Source organism: Spea bombifrons, chromosome 6 (assembly GCF_027358695.1).
Source record: "Spea bombifrons isolate aSpeBom1 chromosome 6, aSpeBom1.2.pri, whole genome shotgun sequence".
Lineage (NCBI taxonomy): Eukaryota > Metazoa > Chordata > Amphibia > Anura > Pelobatidae > Spea > Spea bombifrons.
The window spans coordinates 15066090-15090151 of NC_071092.1; the positions used below are offsets into that span (position 1 = coordinate 15066090).

General features: G+C 38.0%; 1 protein-coding gene across 2 annotated transcripts in view; it reads left to right on the forward strand.

Annotated features, from left to right (window-relative positions):
• The first annotated feature begins 2250 nt into the window (after positions 1–2250).
• The window catches only part of SELP (selectin P), a 48303-nt gene continuing 26491 nt past the window's right edge, over positions 2251–24062 (forward strand). For both annotated transcript variants that reach the window (XM_053470070.1, XM_053470071.1), the window contains exons 1-7: positions 2251–2356; positions 9065–9152; positions 10172–10558; positions 12865–12972; positions 14074–14262; positions 21323–21508; positions 23659–23844. In XM_053470070.1, coding sequence (XP_053326045.1) covers positions 2354–2356; positions 9065–9152; positions 10172–10558; positions 12865–12972; positions 14074–14262; positions 21323–21508; positions 23659–23844 — 1147 coding nt within the window. In that variant the 5' untranslated portion in view covers positions 2251–2353. The remainder of the gene's footprint in view (positions 2357–9064; positions 9153–10171; positions 10559–12864; positions 12973–14073; positions 14263–21322; positions 21509–23658; positions 23845–24062) is intronic.

Here is a 24062-nt window from a genome sequence, read left to right on the forward strand (position 1 = left end):
TAGGAAGTATCCCTCACTAGGTCTCAGTGATAGCAGGTCTTTTCAGCTTGAAGGATAGAATTTATACACTTGTACCCAGAAGCTATCACTTTTTAGGTAGGCAGGGATAGGGCTTAGGTTGCAAGTATAGAAGTGTATTTCCCAACCTCTACATACCCCTCCTATTGCCCCATTTTTAACTTTTTGTATGCCACTTACTCTGTGGCTTATCCCTTATATTGTTTATAAAGGGCCATCAAGTTTATTGTTATTTTGTTCTCTCTATTTTTCCTGGGATTACTATAGCCCCAGATTTTTATTTGTAGCTATTAAATTACTTTTTTATTCCCCTTTTTCCTTTCTATATTGATTGTTCAGTGGATTTAAATCCTTCCCTATGACTGTCCGGGAGATATCTACATAATTTCATCTTCTTTTTGGATACAATTTTTCAAACTTCGTTTTTGGTAAGACCAGTCTTTTGGTTGCTCTGATTTAATTTTGTTCTGCTCTTAGTAAATTTACAATTATTATTCTTTTCAGGTTTTCCTTAATATAATAATAACTACATAATAGAATTTTATTTTCACTTTGTCCTTGATGGCATTCTCATTTTAGTGGTTTACTCATTTTTATCCTTACACTGTTTGAATTTAGCCTTTATTTTTGTTCACGTGTATATTGTGGTATATGTATGCATTTGAGTTTCATTTTTTTTTATTATTTGTACGCATAGTAGTTTTTTCACATTAGGTCTATGACTGATGTAGGCATGATCAAACTGTTTAGATTTATGTTGCGTCACTATATGGCACTGTTCTAGTACATTATGATATGTATGCATATGGCTTTCTTTTAATCATTTGTAGATATAAGATTGTTTCTAAAGTCTATGTATGATGTGGGCATTTTAATGCATTTTACATTCATGTTGTGTCACTAGATGGTGCTGTAATAGTAATTACATTTTATTTTGTTTGTTGTAGTATGTGGTCATTTTAGGACAATGTATTGTGTCTCAGAGACCAGTACAAACTTAAAGGCAGAACCCCATGCCCCACCCCACCTCATGCTCCTTCCACTATACTGCTCCATATTCTCAATAGGGCCATTAGGACCCAAAGTTCCAAAAAATAAAAAAGTTTCCTCAGCAAGTGAAGTTGCCAGTAAAATAGTTGGCAGGGGGGTACTTCAAAATGAAATTCCCTTTTTAATGTTGCATGTGTTTCTTTTGTACTATTGTAATAGAAAATAGCTCTAGATCCTGTGGAAAAACAGAGGAAAAAGGAGAGCCTAGAGACTTTGATGCAGGAAGCCCAGAAATGTGAAATGCTCTCTCTTAGTAAAACCAAGAAAAAAAAAAAAACTAAAAATAATGCGGCCTAAGAGAGAGTGAGAGTATAATTTTTTTCCAGAAGTATGAAAAGAGATGTATTTTGCAAAAATATAAAATCATACATATATTTTTTTGTAATATATCATTTTTGTTAAATTGCTCCAGAATTTATATATTTCTTCATTTCATTACTTTATACTTATTGGTGACAGTGGTGTATTTTTTGAGGTCATCCCCAATAAAAAAGGTCTGACCCATGGCAGTGCCCCTAGCTGCCCCAGACCTAGCATGGCAATGGGGCCTTCACCTCTGCTGGGGGCATTCTTCCTGCAGAGTACTGGGATATGACATTGAATACCAGAGCTCGCTTTAGCTCACTATGGAGGTCAGACCTTTGCAGTATAAATGTCCACTAAATCAATAATAATTAATAGTAAACTGGTTATTTGCTGTGAGAATTTACATTCACAAACAAAATTATTCACAAATGCCCCTGAAATATCTTCAACAGCAATCACTAGGTATAAGATAAGCTAAGTAATAGCTCAAGGTTAAATACACATTTTCAGCTAATTCTTAAACAAGCAGAGCGGTAACATATTTTGCTGCTGCATTTTTTCTTACTACATTAATAAAATCAATATCTGAAAATTAACCCTCAAGTAATATTATGTATTCATATATTAACATTGACACAATATGTTTATATAGTTGTTTTTATAATTCTACAGACTATAATTATTATTATTATTATGTAATTCTACATAAATCAATAATAATAAATGGTAATTGTTTCTAAACAAACCAGTGGTATAGGGTGATAGCATTGAGTAGTATGAACATTTAATAGCTCCAGCTGGGATCTAAGTGGCACTAACAGAAGGAAAATCTCTTTATGTGATGGCACACCCATTTTTTTACCAGAAAGAACATTACAGAAGTCTAGAAAAATTCACACAAGTGTTTCTGCTTTTAGAGGAAGTATATTCACCTACAGAGGAATTTGTTTGTTTCTTTTCGACGATGACAGTTCTTTAAATGGTAAGAACAATCCTAAATTACTTGTTTGTGATATTTTGAACCTGTGGTTAATAGTAACTTTCCTATTGTAGTAAATATGCTAAAGTTATTTGACAATAGCATTTTAGTGCAATATACAGTGCACTATTATGTTTTAGTTGTACTGCAAAATTCCAGCACAATGCTAATTGTAGAATATTATTGTATAGTGTTGCAGAATATGACAGTGCTATATAGCTAAAATAATAATAATAATCTTGGCTAAAAATACTGTGCCATCATACTTTTGGGACTTGGCAATGTAGCAAGAAAAATTAATAAATCGTTTTGCATATAACAAGGTCAAAGTATTCAGTATAGCTGAACTATGGCAGATACATTTCTGTTTTAGTGCTTGTATGAAAGCACCCTGATACATACTACAGAGTACACACAAAGACAGAAATATAGTGTAATATATTGGAGTGCTGTGGATAAAATGTGAATATGTAAATGTACACTCACATATTATAGAGACCATATCTGACTCCCAAAAAACAGCACAGAGTGGAACAATCCCCACTCTGGCATATATTCAAGGTGCTTTTCTTGGAGGGGTGCAAAAAGAAGATCCCACCTTAAGTCTATATAGATAAAACAAAAAATATATAGTGCTCAATGTATAACATTAACATAAAATAATAAAAGACTTGTGCTCACTGACATAGAGCAAAATAGGTGGTATCTTCCCCACCAGGAAAATTTGAAGATAAGACATCAGGATAAAAGCACCTGTTATATTTATTGACTCTGAATGCTTAATAGTGTATCCACTTTGAACCACTTTGAACAACGGTGAGAGGTAAGCAGGGGCGGGAGGAGTGATATATGTATATGTGTTTGTGTATATATATACACCTTGCTAGTACCGGGTTGGACCCCCTTTTCCCTTCAAAACTCCCTTCAATCTTTGTGGCATACTTTCTACAAGGTGCTGGAAACATTCTCAGAGATCTTGGTCCATATAGACATGATGGCATCACGCAGTTTCCTGTTCTTAGCTGACGGGAGTGGCACCCAGTGTGGTCTTCTGCTGCTGTAGTCCATCTGCTTCAAGGTTCAGCGTGTTGTGCATTCAGAGATGGTGTTCTGCCTACCTTGGTTGTAACGAGTGGTTATTTAAGTTACTTTTGCCTTTCTGTCATCTTGAACCAGTCTGCCCATTCTCCTCTGACACCAACAAGGCATTTTTGTCCACACAACTCACGCTCACTGGCATCAGTTTCTGAAATACTCAGACTAGCCCGTCAGCCACGTTCAAAGTCACTTAAATACCCTTTCTTTCCGATTCTGATGCCACATGTACATGCCTAAATACATTGAGTTGCTGCCATGTGAATGGCTGATTAGCTTTTTGTGTTGAGAAGCAATTGAGCAGGTGTAACTAATGAAGGTGGCAGTGAGTGTGTGGATAAATATATATATATATATATATATATATATATATATATATATACAGATAGATATAGATATTGTGACAGAAAGCATGGGATAATAATGGAGGGTGTGTATATATACCCTTATATTTTGCAGGGTGGCTACTGTCAGTAGTTTTTATCAGCCCCAGGAAAATGTTTGGAATGTTGCTTTCATGATAAATTTTGTATTTTTGGGTCCCTGGGGTGAAGCACTTGGAGTGTAGGGCGGGCCAGTGCTCCACTCCACAGTTTATGAGCAGCAGTGGAACAGCAGGTGGGAATCCAGTTAGGGATTCCACCACACTCTCATTAGTACTTGTCTGCATTCACTATTTAATGAAAAGGGTAGTTAAATAGCCTCCTGTTCTGAGCACAAGGAGATCATGTGACTCCATGAGAGCAGCGAGAGCTGCTAAAGTACTAAGTGCTGTTGCTACATGTAACGGAAAAGCAGTCCAACCACAGTTAGGTTGGAGAACGATGTTTAGTTTATAAGAACAACGATTTTGTTTTGATTTGTTTTTCTCTGTTATGCCTGTCTTAAAAAAAATATAAACAGGCCCAGCATTTATTTAATCCTCCTTATGTCTGAACTTATTTTTGAACCTGGCTAGGCCAGAAATGGCCTGCCCTTATTTATTTGTTTTAAATTATACATCACTATGTTTTTACACGTGTGCCAATTAATTTTTTCTGGCTTACACGGTTATGTTGAACTCACTGCGAGGAATTTTCGATTTTTGTTCCCACGTTTTTGACTCCCAAGACCTGATGGTGCAAGGAGAAGAAGGTGCAAGAAGGCCGCAAGTGCAAAACGTGCGCTCACCGTGTGCAGCAGCGTGCGATACTGCACACGGTGACTCCAGCATTACTGCCAGGGCAATTTAACACCTCGGGCTCCATGCTTTCCCGGCCCTAAGGCCAGAGGATCAAGTGTTTCCCCCATTCCCACAGGGTACTACACTTGATCTTAGCCAAAAGGCCGAGAAGCGTTGCTGCATCCAGTAGCGTACCTAAAGGGGGGCGGTCTGCCCCGGATGCCACTCATCAGACAGGCTCTTCAGAGGGGCAGAGGTGGCACAAGCAGGCTTCTTCAGGGGCAGAGGTGGCACAGGCAGGCTTTTTTAGGGGCAGAGGTAAGTTTGGTGCTAGAGGTGGGCAGAGGCCTACCACCTCAATGTCTGGCTTAGCATATAGTGATGAGGGTAATGCTGTACCATATCAGTGAATGTTATTTATTTAAACTTATTTAATTTATAAGTTAATTTATTTTTCTTAGTTTTTTTTCCAGTTCACATATAGTTTACAAATTTGTAAAATAAATATTCTTTCCAACACTAAATTTTGCGTGTGTGGGGGTGCCACATACAGAATCTGCCCTGGGTGCCAAATACTCCAGTACACTCCTCGCTCCATCGCCATACTTCACCCCCCAATTAATGTTTATAAGAGATCCCTGACAAACCACATGCTGAATGTGGCAAAATCATTTTACTGGAAAAGGTCACTCCTTATTCTAATGTAGACTAACTGTATATATTATGTAATTTAACCACTTCTATATTGAGGGTGTTTTGTGCCCAAAGATCTGATAATTTTTCAGCATTTTTACACTATTTCCTTAACCATAATTCTGCTTTTTAATTTTTCATCCACCCACACAAACTGAGACTCTGTACAGCTTGAGATCAGTGACAGCCCTCCCTCATTTGAAATGCCTTTACTTTAACTCCATGTCAAGGTTTTTGGGAAGATACAGCGCTAATTTTAGCACTTGCTCATAATAATAAACTTATTTTTTATTTATTTTATTCTTTTTGGACTTTTTTTATATTTTGCTGGAACTGGATGGTTCCTCTGATGCATAATTATTTTTAAATGTTACAATTTTTATTTTTTTTATTCTATATTTTTTTTTATTGTTTTTGACTTGCATGATGGAATGCAGTACCTGTATTCAACCTGCAAGTGGAGCCAGAGTTCTCAAGAGGGTATGCAGACCCTCTAGCGAACTTTTCCAACTTTGTTATTTTTTTAAAGGATGCGCCGCCATCTTGCGGGTGGCAAAATCACTTGCAGTGCTCTCTGGATATATACCGTATTGGCTTGAATATAGGTCGCACCCGATTATAGGCCGCATCCTAAAACTTTGGTGATACTTTAAACAAAAATGTATCATTAAAGAAAAAGTACACAGTGTAATGGTAAAACAGCATTTTACCTAATAAACAGGAATACATGTATTTTTGGTATCTATTATGCAGTTAGTCAGAATATGTTATATACAAACAGAAATTTGCAAAACCAATAGCCATTTTAAGGTCCCCCTTAATTCATAATGCACCTTACTTATACATATTCCACTCTGCTCCCGTGATATGCCCCTCTGCCCCCCAGCTATGCCACTCTGCCCCCCAGATATGCCACCCTCCCAGACTTAATAATACACCCCCAGGATCCCTGGTGTCCAGGAGGGCCGGCCGGTGGACTTCTGCACAATGCGTGCAGGCAACCTCCGCTGCCGGCACTTCCGCCGGGGATTCTATGGTGGAGCACCGGAAGGTTATGTCACTCCACCAATGCCAGTAGTGGAGGTTGTCTGCGTGCGTCACGCAGACGTCCACCGGCTGCTGGAGAGTAGGATCCAGGTCCCCTGCAGCGCTGCGGGGGATCTGGATCCTAACCCAGCTGCTTGCCCGCAGCAGGGCTAAATGAAAAAGCAAAAAAAGATACACCCTTCCGGCACCCGGAACTACATGTCCTGGGCGTCGGACGATACGAATTGCGCATTCCTGCGCTAAACCCCGATTATAGGCTGCACCCCCACTTTAAAGACTTAAAATATAAAATAAACATCGCAAAAGCATGTCCTGGTTCCTAAAGTAAAAATGAATGTCTCCAAAAAAGGCGGCCTCCTGGATAAGAGATGACATGCTCTTTTCCATAAAACTAAAGTAAGCCAGATTACTCTCATAACAGGTGAAAATGTTTTCCAATATCTATATGTTAGGATATCAGTAATATGTTCACTTATACAGGGCCGGATTAAGAGCAACCTGGGCCTGGTGCTGAGGATTTTGGTGGGCCTTTTTATGGAAATAAGTAAAATGAACACACACAGCAATTTTTTAAACACAAATTGAATCTTTTAATTGCCATTAAAGTGTTAAAACAGAAACTCATACATTTCTTTTTTGTAAACAATAGAAAACTGGTAAATTAAATAAAGAAATAATACAACATTCACAACAAACATTTTTTTTTATAAATATAATGTAAACCATATAAATGAATGATACATGAGTCATTTAAATTTGTTTCTTAAAGTATTAATCCAAGCATCATAATCACTACAGCCTGCTGTAGTAACTTATAAAAACACAAACACTACACATTCACTTTTCACGCTTTTTTTAAAAAAATTCTTCAATGGTAGAATCAAGATTAAGGTAATTTAGCTATTTGGTTCAATTTATAAATTGTTTTCCCGAAAATACCTGTTGTATGGAACATGTGTGACTTTTTATTTTTATGGAGAAAGGATATTGCCAAGACACTTGGCTTTTTTTATATGTAAACTTTATCCCCCTTAATATATACAGTGAAGGAAAAAAATATTTGATCCCCTGCTGATTTTGTACGTTTGTCCACTGACAAAGACATGATCAGTCTTTTAATGGTAGGTTTATTTGCAAAGTGAGAGACAGAATAACAACAAAAAAAACCAGAGTAACGCATTTCAAATAAGTTATAAATTGATTTGCATTTTACTCAGTGAAATAAGTATTTGATCCCCTATCAATCAGCAAGGTGTCTGGCTCCCAGGTGTCTTTTATACAGGTAACAAGATGAGATTAAGAGCACTCTCTTAAAGGGAGTGCTCCTAATCTCAGTTTGTTACCTGTATAAAAGACACATGTCCACAGAAGCAATCAGTCACTAATTCAGATTCCAAACTCTCCGTCATGGACAAAACCAAAGAGCTGTTCAAGGATGTCAGGGACAAGATTGTAGACCTACACATGGCTGGAATGGGCTACAAGACCATTGCCAAGCAGCTTGGTGAGAAGGTGACAACAGTTAGTGTGGTTCTTTGCAAATGGAAGAAACACAAAATAACTGTCAATCTCCCTTGGTCTGGGTATCCATGCAAGATCTCACCTCGTGACGTTTCAATGATCATGAGAACGGTGAAGAATCAGCCCAGAACTACACGGGAGGATCTTATCAATGATCTCAAGGCAGCTGGGACCATAGTCACCAAGAAAACAATTGGTAACACACTATGAAATCCTGCAGCGCCCGCAAGGTCCTCCAGCTCAAGAAAGCACATGTACAGGACTGTCTGAAGTTTGCCAATGAACATCTGAATGATTCAGAGAACTGTGTGAACGTGTTGTGGCCAAATGAGACCAAAATTGAGCTATTTGGCATCAACTAAACTTGCTGTGTTTGGAGGGTGTTTTAGTGCAAGTGTGTGGAGTATGGGTCACCGTCACAGTAACACCATAAACACACTCCTACGTATCCATGCTGACGCACACGCCTACATATCCATGCTGACACACACTCCTACGTATCCATGCTGACACACGCACCTACATATGCATGATGACACACACACACTTACACATCCATGCTCATACACATGGACTGGTGCAGAACAATAGGTGAAACATAGCACATTGCATGATCGTATCAGGTTTATCAGAATGTTATCACCTTATATAAATAGCACGTGTTAATATCAAACCAGTTAACTCCTAATCCACTCAGCAACAACAAATAGAAAGCAGAAGGCAATAATTTGCTGAACTACCAGATATTTTTATTCAGATTACTTATGATCAAAGGTCTAAATATGCATGTATGCACATGCTACAAATAGACATAAATAACATGGATGTGAAAAATGTGCACAAATCCTCTAACACGAAAGAAGCTACTTCTTGTTGGCTAAGGATGACATTAGGTTTAATAATTTTGTCCATTTCTTATATTTTCATCATTCTGCTTGTGAATGTAAATTAATTGGGTAAGTGAATCTTTATTAGTGTACAAACATATCATTACTGAGCATACCGTATACTGTATTATCTCTTTCTTGTATGTTTTTTTTTGAGTTAATATGTAGATAACGATTTTGAAGTAGAATTGAGTGGGAAATTTCTTCCTCATACAGAATGGTAAAATAAATCTTATTTCGTACAAACAAATGAATAAGATAATGTATGTGTTCAATGAAAACATAACTCACTATTCAAACTCACAGGAGTCAAAGAAAGATTACACTCTTTGGGGCAGAACTGGTTGTTGTTGGAAGTCTCTCAACTTGCTATATTTTGCTGCTGTTAGTTGCGGTAAGTTAGTCATACCTATCCATACGTTTCTTTTATACATGTCATACTACGTTTCTTATTAATCTTTTTCTTAAGGATATATCTTTCTAGGAGTTTTGTTGCATCAGAGTAGAGGCATTACTCAAAATGGTCAAAACTGTGTTGATGCCGCCCATATAAATATTTCTGTAGTCTTCTCGTTTCTTTGCATGCCTCCCATACAAAGCAACTTTATTAATGGTTTATGCATATTCATATAAACCCTTAAAAACGCCATGATGGCTCTTCACATAATGCACTCATAAGGTAGGTTTCTAGTACATATATAGTGATTATATGTAAATACAATTAAATGACTTTTTTAGTGTACATAACGTATATGGTTTAGAAAAAAGTGACTTATTTTCTTTAAGTTAAGAAAGATTATGTACTTTAAATGAAAGTTGTCACTCCTTAGCATATTCACCACAAAATCATTTTAGGTTGCCAAAGGAGTACTATTTTGTTTAGTTCTTCATTTGGGCAAATGATCACTTCAGTGAATAATCAAGATAGTGTTCGCCAGGTTCCACCATAGAATTATTATGGCCCTGTCTACTTAGGCCAAACACAACTTTGCAAATAAGCACAAAATACAAAATAGGAAGGCATAAAACATACATACACATTATTTAGAAGATATCTGTCATAAAGAGATCGAAGTTGAAATTATTGCAGGGTATGAAGAAGGAAACAAAAAAACCCACAGCAGTGATAAGCAGTGCTATGAGGAAACACTATTTGAGCTAATGTGAGTAAGCAAGTTAATATAGTTTAGGTTGATCTAAGGTTCAGAATGTTGAGAACACCGCCTTAAGAGCATAATACATACCTGTAACTCAAATTTGCAAAATACATTGATGTATAAAATGCAAAATGTTTCCCAAGTTGTTTTCATTTTATACAACCTTTAAAATATGATAATGTACAAATAATGTATGTAAACTAGAATATGGGTATGTAATATAATATATTTTCTCATATTGTATATTCCACTTAAGGTCTTTTGAAAGGTGTAGAAGTATCTGCGTGGACATATCATGTTGGCCCTGATCTTCTTACATGGGATACAGCCCGTACATGGTGCCGAACCCACTATACTGACATGGTGGCTATTCAGAATAAGGAGGAAATCTCATACTTGGAGGAAAGCTTGCCCTTTTCCAAAGATTATTACTGGATTGGTATCCGTAAAGTAAATCAGGTTTGGACTTGGGTTGGAACTAACAAATCTTTGACAAAGGATGCAGAAAACTGGGCACCTCTAGAGCCAAATAACAAAGGGAGAATGCAGGACTGTGTGGAAATGTACATAAAACGTCAAAAAGACAATGGAAAATGGAATGATGAGCCATGTAACAATAAAAAGACAGCATTGTGCTACCTAGGTAATGGAAGTATAATGTCATCAGAAATGGGTATTAGAAAGTACTTTTTAACACAATTTTGATCAATTCTAAAAGAAAGGGAGCCATAGGCCCTAAATTGTAACTTCCAGAACATAGCATATTTATACAGATTGGTCTGTGAAACCTAAGAAAAGTGGTGTTTTCTTTTTTCCCTATATAGCAAAACTGAAAATGAAATCCTAAACTTAACCTTTATTGCTTATATACTATAAAACCTAATGATGGTATACAGTAAATGATGTCCAAAGCAGTTCCTTTCTGTATTACTCTCTAAATGGAGAAGATTCCATAGCTGTAATACCCTAATCACTGAGTCCTAGACACCTAAACCACATAATAAGTCCCTAGATAACACTCCTTAAGATCAATAAAGATTTGCAGTATCAATACATTTATGTCAGGTCTAAAAAGCTAAACGTTTCCCCACGTTTTCCCATAGTCGCTCCTATGGTTTCTCCAGGGGAATATACTTGAAGATCGGCGACTCATGGAGCAAGTTTAAAAAGACTGAATTATAGCCTGGTTGAACATATATACACTATATGGACACAAGTATTGGACACCTGACCATTACACCAACAGGGACTTTGATGACATCACATTCTAAGTACATAGACATTAATAAGTAGTTGGTTCCCCCTTTGCAGCTATAACAGCTTCCATTTTTCTGGGAAGGAATATTTTGAACTGTTTCTGTGGGATTTTTCCCATTCATCCAGTAGAGCGTTTGTGAGGTCAGGCACTGATAATGGATGAGAAGGCCTGGCTCGCAATCTCGGTTCCAGCTCAACTTATCCAACCATGTTTTTATGGACCTTGCTTTGTGTACTGGGGCACAGAAAAGGCCTTCCCCAAACTGTTCGCTCAAAGTTGGAAGCATACAATGTATGCTGTAGCATTAACATTTTACCCTTTACTGGAACTAAGGAGCCCAGCCCGAGCCCTGAAAAGCAGCCCCATACCATTATCTTTCCTCCACCACAATTTGAAGTAGTCACAATGTATTCCATTCAGTAGAGTTCTCCTGGCATCTGCCAAACTCAGATTGGTCCATCAGACTTTCAATTCGAAAAAGACTTCTGTCTAATGGCGCTTGTAACAAACGATCTCAGTGGCTTAGAAAACAAAAAAATGACATATACGGAACAATAGTGTAGTATGGTCAATAACCCAAGGAAGCAAATTAAAACATCCAATGGTCACACCCACAATACGTATGAGTAATTCAGGCCTCCAAAAACAAACTCCTTGTTGTATAACCCGGTTTGTCCACACCGACGAATATAGAAGAGAGAAAAACATCTACCATAGGATGATATCTTTCTACACATATATGCACATTCAGATGGATGTTTCAGGCATTTCTGATAAGTTATCCAGAGTTGCAGTGGATCCCGGGTGTCCTGGGTTGACCTTTTTCCTCGGGAAGAATATCCTGAGGAAGCCATATCGTGGCGAAACGCGTCAAGGATTATTACTACATTTTTTTGGACATTTTCTACGGACTTAGTTCCTTACGTTTTTATTGACTTTCTACGGATTTTAAATATTTTAATAGACTATTAGACTGAATATGACTCTAGACGTATGTATAGATTTCTTTTTTAACCAATCCTTACGGCTGTGTCCCGTAATAAATTATTTATTTATTGATATATCTAATCATGGGTCACATAGAGTTATCTTCATAAAACAATCCATACATTTCACTTGATACTCACACATGATAATATAATTAACTTCACAACCTTCTTTGATTCACACAAGCACTTGCACTTTATTTTATAAAAAAAGGACATATACTTTTGGAATTTAAAAACAAAAAGAAACACCTGGATATTCTCCCCGAGGAAAAAGGTCAACCCAGGACACCCAGGATCCACTGGAGTGATGCTACAGAGGTCAGATCATTTTTATGCACTACACTCTTCAGCACTTGTCATTCCTGCTCTGCAAATGTGCATGGTCTACCACTTGCTATAACTAGACATTTCCACTTCACAATAATAGCAGATGGGGCAGGTCTAGCAGGGCACAAATTTTGCAAACTGATTTGTGGCAAAGGTGGCATCCTATGATACCTGGAATGTTTAATGTTCTTCGGGAGGACCCATTCTACTGCCAGTGTTTGTCTATGGAGATGGCATGCCTATGTGCTTGGTTTTATACACCTGTTAGCAATGGGTGCGGCTGAAACACCTAAATTTCACTTTAATTTGCTGAAAGGTTGAGTAGTATTTTGCAAATTATGAAGCATATAATTTTCTATTATTATTTTTACATAGCCAACTGCAATGCTTCATCTTGCAGTCAAGATGGAATGTGTGTCGAAATTATTGGAAATTATACATGTGACTGTAATCCTGGTTTCTATGGACGGCACTGTGAGAGAGGTAGGTAGTAGATTTAATATCTAACACAAGTTTAAAATAACATGTTTAAAATTACCTGATTCTCATGTAGTAGTCATTTCAGTTTTATACCTTACATTTTAGGACTTGTCTATGTGTCTATCTGATTTTTGGGGATGGCATTTCTACATGCCAAAATCTTCTTGATAAGTTTGGTTCTGGCCTTTTAAGCCTAATCATGATGGGGCTCATTTTCAAAGTAAGCAGATGTGTTGCTTCTCTAACATAGACTGTAGAAGGCAAAATAAAGTATCGTAAATGCCTTTTAACCCCCTATATGACGCTCTGCCTACAGAAATGCCTTTTAAACCCCTATATGTCACTCTGCCTACAGAAATGCCTTTTAACCCCCTATATGCCACTCTTCCTACACAAATGTCTTTTAACCCCCTATATGCCACTCTGCCGATAGTAATGCCTTTTAACCCCCAATATGCCACTCTGCCCCCCCCCTGACTTACCAATGCTTCCCCAGACTTGTCCCCCGTACTTCATACTCCCTGGTGTCTATGCGTAGACAACCTCTGCTGCCCGTTCCGCCGGGGCTTCTATGACTGAGCACCGGAAGGTCATGTGACACCAGTGCTCCATCATAGAAGCCCCCCAGAGGAAGTGCCAGCAGCAGCAGAGGCTGTCAGAGAGGAGGATCCGGGTTTCCTGCAGCGCTGGGGGGCTCTGGATCAGTTATAGTCAGACCTCTATTTGCGCTGAATAAAACCTTGTTTTATAATCGAGCAAATACGGTATATCTCAATTGTTTCCAAAAGTAGTACGTTCCTTGATCTGAGCGTAGTTAGTTTTACTTACCTTTCCCATAAAAACAAACACCAAAATCAACTGGCTTTGCTGAACATACAGTAGTTTATTACTCTGACAATACAGTCCAGATTTGATTTTTTTATGTTTTTTATTGGTTATGTTTTTATGTCAAACACCCAGAAGGCAACTTTCATTCCATTGTAGTTGTGTTTGTGATTGCTATATTTTTGCTATATTTTTGTAAATTCTTTTCAAATACTAATTTTCAGTGGTTGTGTTTCTTGCAACTAAATAATATTTAGTTCCTACTTCTGTTTATTGCAGTAATAACGTGCAAGAATATATATCCTGTCCCAAAAGAGGTGAATATAAACTGTAGCCACACAGCTGGTCAATTTGCCTACAAATCATCCTGCTCATTCCAATGTAATGATGGATTTCAGCTAAGAGGGGCTAGTACTTTGCAGTGCTCAGAACATGGAAACTGGACAACAGACATTCCAGAATGTGAAGGTAAGGGTATGTTCTAAAACGTTTTTTTTTTGTCTTTCTTATCGGTCTCTAAGATGGTTTATTTTGAAATCAAGCATCTTTTGCAACATTGTGAAAAGAAAGAAACTTACAGAATAAGGAAACAGATGTGAATGTTTTACGATCACTTCCCAACGGCTTTTTTGCAGGCAGGATAGTATACTTATTAGTATTGCAAGTCTCCAAATCTTAACTTTACTATTATAAAGGAACAATAAATTACTGTATTTACCAATGACTGAATATTAATCGTGTGGTTAAAATAATTTCTCAAATCATTTAGAATGTAAGGGGTGGCCTACATTTGCAAAGCAGAGTAAACCTACAGATTTTTTAAGGATGACCATAAACAAGGCATTCCATGCAATTTTAACTTTAACATTAATATTTTTCCTTTCTTCAAAAGCATTAGCGTTATCATACATTCTGATAAGAAGGAATAGCCACAATAATTTTTTGTTCATCAAACATATACAGCATCATTTTGAATTGCTCTAAGTAATAATTATTAACACACAGTGTGTAGTGGGTTTCTTTATGCTAAAACAACAGTTTTTTTCTTACTAAAGTTGTAAAAACATGCAATACTTATGTAACTTATTATTATTATTATTATTATTATTATTATTAAAACATCCAATAGTTATATAGCCAAGATAACAGCTCTAAGTCTTTCCTATAATGCCTGATGAGGTATGAGAATACATGACAAGGGATTCCTCCATACAGAATCTCTCCAGATCCTTCAAGATTTGAAGTCAACGCTGGTGGACTCTCCTCTTTAGTTCACAGGTTTTCTATGAACCATTTCAGTGAACAATTTTTGTGTTGATTTTGACGTGTGTTTTGGATCATTGTCCTGCAGGAACCACTGCCCATTTTAAGCTTTCTGACAGAGGCAGTGTTGCGTTCATTTAACCCCTTAATGACCTTTGACCGTCACGGAAAAACGGTCACTTAACGACCTTTGACGGTCCTGAACCGTCAAAAAATTAAATAAGCTTAGAAAGTGATCTACGATCACATTAGTCGCTTAAACAGCGTTGCTGTAATGCCTCGATGTCAAGGCATTCAGTAACGCCGAGATCGGCATCAGGGGCCATGTCTGGCTCCTCTCCAGGGCGTCCACTTCCGCCATACACTGTATGGCGGCGGACACCCGTTTTAAAAGAGTTTAGTAGGCAATCAAGGAAAAAAATAATATAGATGAAAAAGTTCGCTAGATGGTCTCCAGACCCTCTAGAGAACTCTGGCTCCACTTGCAGGTTGAATACAGGTACTGCATTCAACCATGCAAGTCAATGGAGCCCAGCTTTCTAATCACAATCTGATTAGTAAAATATTAAAAAAAAAATGCTAAAAAAAAAAGAAAAGTGCTAACATTTAAAAATAATTATGCAGTGATGTCACCAGAGGAACCATCCAGTACCAACAAAATGTGTAAAAAAAAATAAAAAATAAAATAAAAATAAAATAAAGTTTATTACCGTATTTGCTCGATTATAAGACGACCCCCCAAAATCTGAATATTAATTTAGGAAAAAAAGAAAAAGCCTGATTATAAGACGACCCCATAGGAAAAAAGTTTTACTAGTAAATAAATAATAATTCATGTAAACTGTTTGTTTTTAATTTCCTTTTATTTACCAACCTGCCCTCCAGTTATGCACATCTGCCCCCAGGCATGCCTTATACCCTCCTATATGCCACTCTGTCCCATGATATGCCTTTTAACCCCCTATATGCCACTCTGGCATATAGGGGGTTAAAAGGCATATCATGGGACAGAGTGGCATATAGGGGGACACTTACATACTCAGACACTAATATACCCACCCAGACACTTACCTACCCACCCAGACACTTACCTACCCACTGAGACACTTACACTTACCTACCCACTGAGACACTTACACTTCCCTACCCACCCAGACACTTAGCTACCCACCCAGACACTTACCTACCCACTGAGACACTTACACTTACCTACCCACCCAGACACTTACACTTACCTACCCACCCAGACACTTACCTACCCACCCAGACACTTACACTTACCTACCCACCCAGACACTTACCTACCCACTCAGGCACTTCACTCACCGTGATGCCTCAGCAGGCGCTTGCTGCGGCTCCCACGGGATTACAGCATGACGCTGTGTGACCCCGCTAGGCCCCGCCTCCTCCAGAAAATTGAAGAGGTCTGCTTTGGGACAGCGCAGTACCGCCGGGTTCCGGTCCTGCTTCTGGAGGAATCTCCCCAACCGGCTCTGCTTCCCCACAGTGGGCGGGCTATCCCGGGAGCAGGAAGGTACGCGATTATGCAACCTCGGCTGCTGCCGGCACTTTCGCCGGCGCTCGGTGATAGACACCGGCAGCAGCTGAGGTTACCATACAGGAGGATCCAGGTCCCCTGCAGCGATGCGGGGGATCTGGATCTTAGTCTAATAGTCAGACCTCATTTGAGGTCTGATTAGAAGACGACCCCGATTACAAGATGAGGGGTATTTTTCAGAGCATTTGCTCTGAAAAAAACCTCGTCTTATAATCGAGCAAATACGGTATTTTGCGCAAGTGCTAAAATTTCTAAAAAAATCTCAACATAGAAAGAGTTAAAATAAAAGCACTTCAAATACCCAAGGGGTGTCTAATTTAATAAAAAATGGCTTGATGGGGTTAATTGGAGTGGCCGGGCTCAAAGATAGGGCATAGGTACAGACTGACCAAATTAGAGAAAAAAAGCGCACTTCCCAAATGTGGGATTTTAAATCTCGAACAACCCGACAAACCCATGCATGTGGGGTATCACTGCACTAGGGAGATGTTGCTGAACACAAAAAAATACAAAATTAAATTTTGGCAAAGGCAGGTGGTAGAATCTCATGCATAAAAGGGTTAAAATACCAGCAATTGAAATACTTTGTGGTGTCTAGTTTTCAAAAATATATGGTTTGATGGGGTAAATTGAAGTAGTCGGCTTCAAAGATGTTCCAAAGAGGAGATAGAGGCAGAATGACCAAATGACTACCTGAATTACGCATGTCCCAAAAGTAGCCTTTTACCAGCCAAACAATCTGACAAACCTATACATGTGGGGTATCACCATACTCAGGAGATGTTGCTGAACACATATTGGAGCGTTGTTTGACAGTGACATATACCAGGACCTTTATATTTATGACTAAATTACAATTCGTGTGAAAAAAAAAATTACTATTACGAAGTTTGTATAATTAGTGCATGGAAAGGGTTAAAATACCAGCATTTTGGGATTAATTGCGTTAACCGGCTTCAAAGATGTTCCAAAGAGTAGATGGAGGCAGAATGACCAGATTTGGAAAAAAAGGGTTTGGAAATCATAAAACGCTACTTGTACTTATTGCCCAATAACTTACAAAAAACAGCAAAAAAACATAAAAACATTGGGTATTTCTAAACTCAGGACAAATAGTAGAATCTATTTAGCTAGTTTTTTTACTTCTTTTTGTAGGTGAGTAAAAGATTTTTTAAAGAAAAGTCATAAAAGGTGTTTTTTTTTCAATTTTCACCATGTTTTATTATTCTTTTTATAGTAAATAAGATGATATGATCAAAACATATGGTATCTGAAGAAAGCCCATCTTGCCCTGAAAAAAAACAATATATAACATGTGTGGGTACACTAAATGGGTGAAGTCAGATTGTAGCGTTGGAGACTACTCCAAGACGCAATTAACACATGCAATTCTCCAGCCATGATCCCTAGAAACATGAACCATCCTTTTCATTGTTCGTTGACACAATCTAGACACATGTCCTCTTCAAGGATGAGTCATAACATTTCCAGTTGACTGGAACTTCTTAATTATTGTCAATGCTTTTGCTATTTTCTTATCGCTACTTCCCATTTTGTGAAGCTCAACAATCTTTCGCTGCCCATCACAGCTATATTCCTTGGTCTTACCCACTGTGATGAATGACTAAGGGAATTTGGCCTACGTGTTACCTAACAGTTATACCCATGTGAAACAGGAAGGCATGGTTAAACAGTTTTCTGTTCCTAGTCACTCAGATGTATTTAAAACTTTAAAATCAGTGCTTAAAATATATAGTCCTTAAATTAATTCATAGGGGTTCCAATAATTGGGCCACACATATATTACATTTTTTCTTATTTTTATAAACCTGTGTTTTCTTTGCAATTGTTATATAACTGTGAGAGTAGTGGATTTTGTGGATTTTTTAAAGAAAAGATGAAAGGGTTAGACAATAGAGATTTTTTTTGTGCTCATATTTACCAAGGGTGCTAATACTAGTGGAGGACACTGTATTTCTCAGTTTATGGAGGGAGTTGGCTTATTTTCTATTGGATCCATTAAGGCTTTTGTATATAATGTTTTTTATACTGCAATGTTTGACACAGATTGACACAAAACTCGGTAAATAAAAAGTGTTAAAATGCCTCTAGTAAAACACCTTGAGGGTGCCAACGTTAAAAAAATATCTACTTGTTCAGCAGTTTTTTTGTTTGTTTCTAGCCGTCATTGGAGCCCAACTCCTAGTATATCAATTTTTTTTAAACAATAATAAACAACATTCATATTTAGCCCTGTAACAACCAAATATATAAGTAAATACTAGACATGTAAAGGCAAATGGGCCAAAAACATTTCGAACTACCGTATTTGCTCGATTATAAGACAAGGTTTTTTTCAGAGCAAATGCTCTGAAAAATACCCCTCGTTTTATAATCGGGGTCGTCTTATAATCAGACCTCAAAGTCTGACTATGAGACGACTAAGATCCAGATCCCTCGCAGCTGCAGGGGATCTGGGTCCTCCTGTCTCAACCCCCCCGCCCCACTTACCAGTACTTCAGAGTCCCCGGTGTGCAGCTGGGGCAGCATGTAGATGTCTACGCGATTCGCGTAGACAACTTCCGCTGCAGCCGGAAGGAGGTGTGGCTAGCAGTGGGGGTTGTCTGCGTGCATCGCGCAGACCTTCCCCGGCTGTCAAAGATTAGAGTTCCCTGCACCGGTGCGGCACCGGCGCCGGCGCGGGGAACTCTGATATCTGACAGCCGGGGAATGTTGCGCGATGCACGCAGACAACCCCTGCTGCTAGCCACGCCTCCTCTCGGCTGCAGCGTAAGTCTACACGCTGCCCCAGCTACATGACAGGAGACTCAGAAGTACCGGTAAGTGGGGCGGGGGGGTGTTAAATGGGGGGCATAAGGCATTTCTGGAGGCAGGGTGCTCTGTGAAATGCCTTTTAACCCCCTTAATGCCACTCCGTCTCCAGAAATGCCTTTTTAACCCTCTATACGCCACTCTGCCTCCTGAAATGCCTTAAACCTCCCTATATGCCACTCTTCCCCATAATATGCCTTTTAACCCTCTAAGTGGCATATAGGGTTAAAAGGCATATCATGGGGCACAGTGGCATATAGGGGGTATAAGGCATTTCTGGGGCAGATGTGCATAACTGGGGGGCAGGTTGGAAAATAGAAGGAAATAAAACCAAAATATTTTTCTCAATCATAGCTTTTATTAAATAAATAGTTTAAATGAATTAACATTTACTGGTAAAACTTTTTTCCTATAGGGTCGTCTTATATTCAGGCTTTTTCTTTTTTTCCTAAATTAATATTAAGATTTGGGGGGTCGTCTTATACGGTAAGACGGTAATTTTTTGGTTAGTTTTTTCCCTTTTGGTTGGGACGACAATCAGTGGGCATTTTTAATTTGGAAACAAAATTTGTCGCTCGGTGCTCACATTCACTCCTTCACGCTCTTGTTAGCTCTCTCTCACATTCTCTAAATGTTTCCCTACCTTCTCTGCTGACCAGTTCTGCTTCTGCCGACTACTTCCGCTTCCACATCTTCTTGTTCTTCTTTAACTTGAATTGTCTATCTTTTTTCTTCTCTCTTTTATCTTCTCTCTTCTATCTTTGGCCGCATCTCCACAGACATAACCTGGTGCAAACCTCTTGCCAAAATGGCAGTGCTTCTGGTGACGTCCTTTCACATGTTCCTCCAATTTTGGAGGAAGCTTACCTTAGGGCAAAATTGTGGCGCTTTCAGTGATGTCGTCTGATTGGAGGATTAGACATAATATAGTGAACTTCAGCCAAAATAGTGGCGCCGTAAGGTGAACTTTTGGTGACTTCCTCCCACCCGATTGGAAAACTGGGCGAGAAGATGTCAATGTAAGAGCTGCCATTTGTGCGGATGTTCACGCCTTGTTTTGTGACAATGCTTCGATTGGGAGAGAAGATGACACCAAAAGCACCAACATCTTTCCCTACTCAGTGAACTTCCACTGAAATTGCAGTACTTTTGGTGACTCCCCCCCAAATTGGAGAATTGAGTGGGAGGACATCATTGAAAATGCTGCCATTTTGGCAGAAGTTCGGGAAGAGTAAGAAGATGTTAAAGTGGTCGTCAGAAGCAGCTGGATGAAAATTTAGTGTATTTTTGTGTATGTTTTTTCACATTTGCACTGGCTTTGTATAGTTTTAATAGGTGAAACTGTGAAAAGTGTGGAGTTTAGATGTTCTCATAATAAATGATGGTTCCTATATAAAATTATCATATCAGGGAGTTGGAGGGAAATCACAGTTGAATGAAGACAGAAAGAAATATGAAAACTTCCCTGGTTCATTTTGAAAAACATTGTAATATAACCATGGTCCTTAAGTTGTGAAACAATGGCTTGACCTAAAAAATTGAAAAAATAAATAAAAACATAGCATAATATTGCAAATCCACAATAAATTGAACCAATTTGAAAAAGGTTTGCAACTTACTGTCATTGAACTCAGCTTTATTATGAAATAATTGTTTTTTAGGTTTAAAACAAAACAATATCTAACAGAATTACTCAAATAGAAAAGTTAAACAAACAACATATCATGTTTCAGTAATTAAATCAACAATTTAGTAATAAATTTAATTTTACCCAAAATACAATCCATATTTTTAGATTAGAATTTTCTTACTGTTTTGTTAATGTAGTGTGTAGCATTTGCTGTCTTTAATCCATTGGCTTCTATTTTGTTTCAGCTGTATCATGTAAGTCTTTACAGAGACCCACTAATGGACTGATGAAATGTTCTCATACATTTGGAATATTTCAGTATAACTCCAACTGCAGCTTCCATTGCGAAGAGGGGTTTTTGTTACAAGGACCAGAGTCAGTACTGTGCCGAGCATCAGGAGAGTGGTCAGATTTGGCTCCTACATGTGCAGGTAGATAAACACTTCTGCTCTTACTATCACATCATCTTTTTGCATGTTTGTTTTTTTAATTAAAACATATGCTTGAGAGTTACTGTCAAGATATTTTCTTCTATTGGTGTTGATATATAGATCACAGATGTACTACAACCAGATAGGATGATGATCAGGAAAGACAAAATTGTCCTTATACCTCTCCTACTTGGAATATAAAAACCACCTTGTTGCCTCCCAACCTAAACGTAGTAAGGGTACAAAAAAACTGGAAAAGGAAGTGATGCAGAGTATTACCATGCTTGGGGGATGTTGCTGAACATAAATTGTTTTATTTTCAGCAGGTGCACCTATTCTTCAGAAGTTAAATGTAAAAACCTATTATCTTTTTTCAAAATGTTTCCATTTTTAAATTTTAGTATTAATAAATCGTATGTTATATGTATAAATATTGTTTTAAACAAAACACGCTATTTGTCCTTAAAGAAATGCAATGTAATTTATGTTAGTACATTGAACAGTAAAAATGGACATCATGTTTAAACTAACAATGTTAAAAAAATGAATTATGCCTGTCATGAAAGTATTAAGGACTCATTTTGAGTCAGTTTTTTTTTTACTTTTAAGTTCTAAAAGGAGTATAACGCATAAGTTTTACAGCAAAGGAAAAAATATTTGATTCCCTACTGATTTTGTACGTTTGCCCACTGACAAAGACATGATCAGTCTATAATTTGGTAGTTAGAGACAAAATAACAAAAAAAATCCAGAATAACGTATTTCAAATACATTATACATTGATATGCATTTTACTCAGTGAAAAAAGTATTTGACCCCTTTGCAAAACATGACATAGTACTTGGTGGCAAAACCCTTGTTGGCAGTCACAGAGGTCAGACGTTTCTTGTAGTTGGCCACCAGGTTTGCAGACATCTCAGGAGGGATTTTGTCCCACCCCTCTTTGCAGATCCTCTCCAAGTCAATAAGGTTTCAAGGCTGACGTTTGGCAACTCGAACCTTCAGCTCCCTCCACAGATTTTCTATGGGATTAAGGTCTGGAGACTGGGTAGGTCACTCCAGGACCTTAATGTGCTTCTTCTTGAGCCATTCCTTTGTTGCCTTGGCTGTGTGTTTTGGTTTTGATGGTGGAGATGGGGTTCTTGTATTCATAGGCAGCATTCCTCCTCCTCCAAACACATTGAGTTGATGCCAAATAGCTTGATTTTGGTCTCATCTGACCACAACACTTTCACCCAATTCTCCTCTGAATCATTCAGGTGTTCATTGGCAAACTTCAAATGGGCCTGTACATGTGCTTTCTTGAGCAGGGGGGCCTTGTGGGTGCTGCAAGATTTCAGTCCTTCACGCCTCAGTGTGTTGCCAATTGTTTTCTTGGAGACTATGGTCCCAACTGCCTTGTGATCATTGACAAGGTCCTCCCGATTAGTTCTTGGCTGATTCCTCACCGTTCTCATGATCATTGAAGCTCCATGAGGTGAGATCTTGCATAGAGACCAGACCAAGGGAGATTGAGAGTTATTTTGTGTTTCTTCCAATTGCAAATTATCAGACCAACTATTGTCACCTTCTCACCAAGCTGCTTGGTGATGCTCTTGTAGCCCTTTCTAGCTTTGTGTAGGTCTACAATCTTGTCCCTGACATCCTTGGACAGCTCTTTGGTCTTGCCCATGATGGAGGGTTTGGAATCTGATTGATTGCTTCTGTGGACAGGTATCTTTTATACAGGTAACAACATGAGATTAGGAGCACTTTCTTAAAGAGAGTGTAACTTATTTGAAATGTGTAACTTATTTGAAATGTGTTATTCTGGATTCTTTGTTGTTATTCTGTCTGTCACTGTTCAAGTAAATATATCATTAAAATGATAGACTGATCATGTCTTTGTCAGTGGGCAAAATTACAAAATTATTAGGGGATCAAATATTTTTTTCCTTAACTATACATTTGCAGATAACACCATACCCATGTGCAGTTATATAGTTAAAATTAGGGTGCTCTTTATTGAGTAATTTCAAAAACGTAGCAGGAAAAAGCTTGTTTATCTGTATTTCCTTTTCCTACATACATTGATAATCTATGTTATACAGAAATGCTACTTTTGCCACACTGATTATACATCTTCATTGATTGATATTTTTTAATTTTAGTTGTTGCATGTTTGGCTCCAGAAATTCCTGATTATGCTTGGACTAACTGCTCACATCCCATTAATAACTTTAGCTATACATCCATTTGTAAGTTCAACTGTGAGAGTGGATTCATTTTAAATGGTTCTGACATTATGGAATGTACATCTTCGGGCGAATGGAATTTTTCTCCTCCTGCGTGTCAAGGTACTTATCTAATTTAAGGAAGAGATATACGTACGAAGCGCCAAATGTTAACTAAGCAGCACCACACACTTAGTACCTCAGTATAGACAATGCACCCTGTGAGCACAGAAGAAATGTTACCTTTCACATAGGCAGTAAGGGAATATCCCATATGATTAAGGAACACATATTAAGGAAGATATAACAAAGAGTCTCATAGAACATCAAGAGTATAAAAT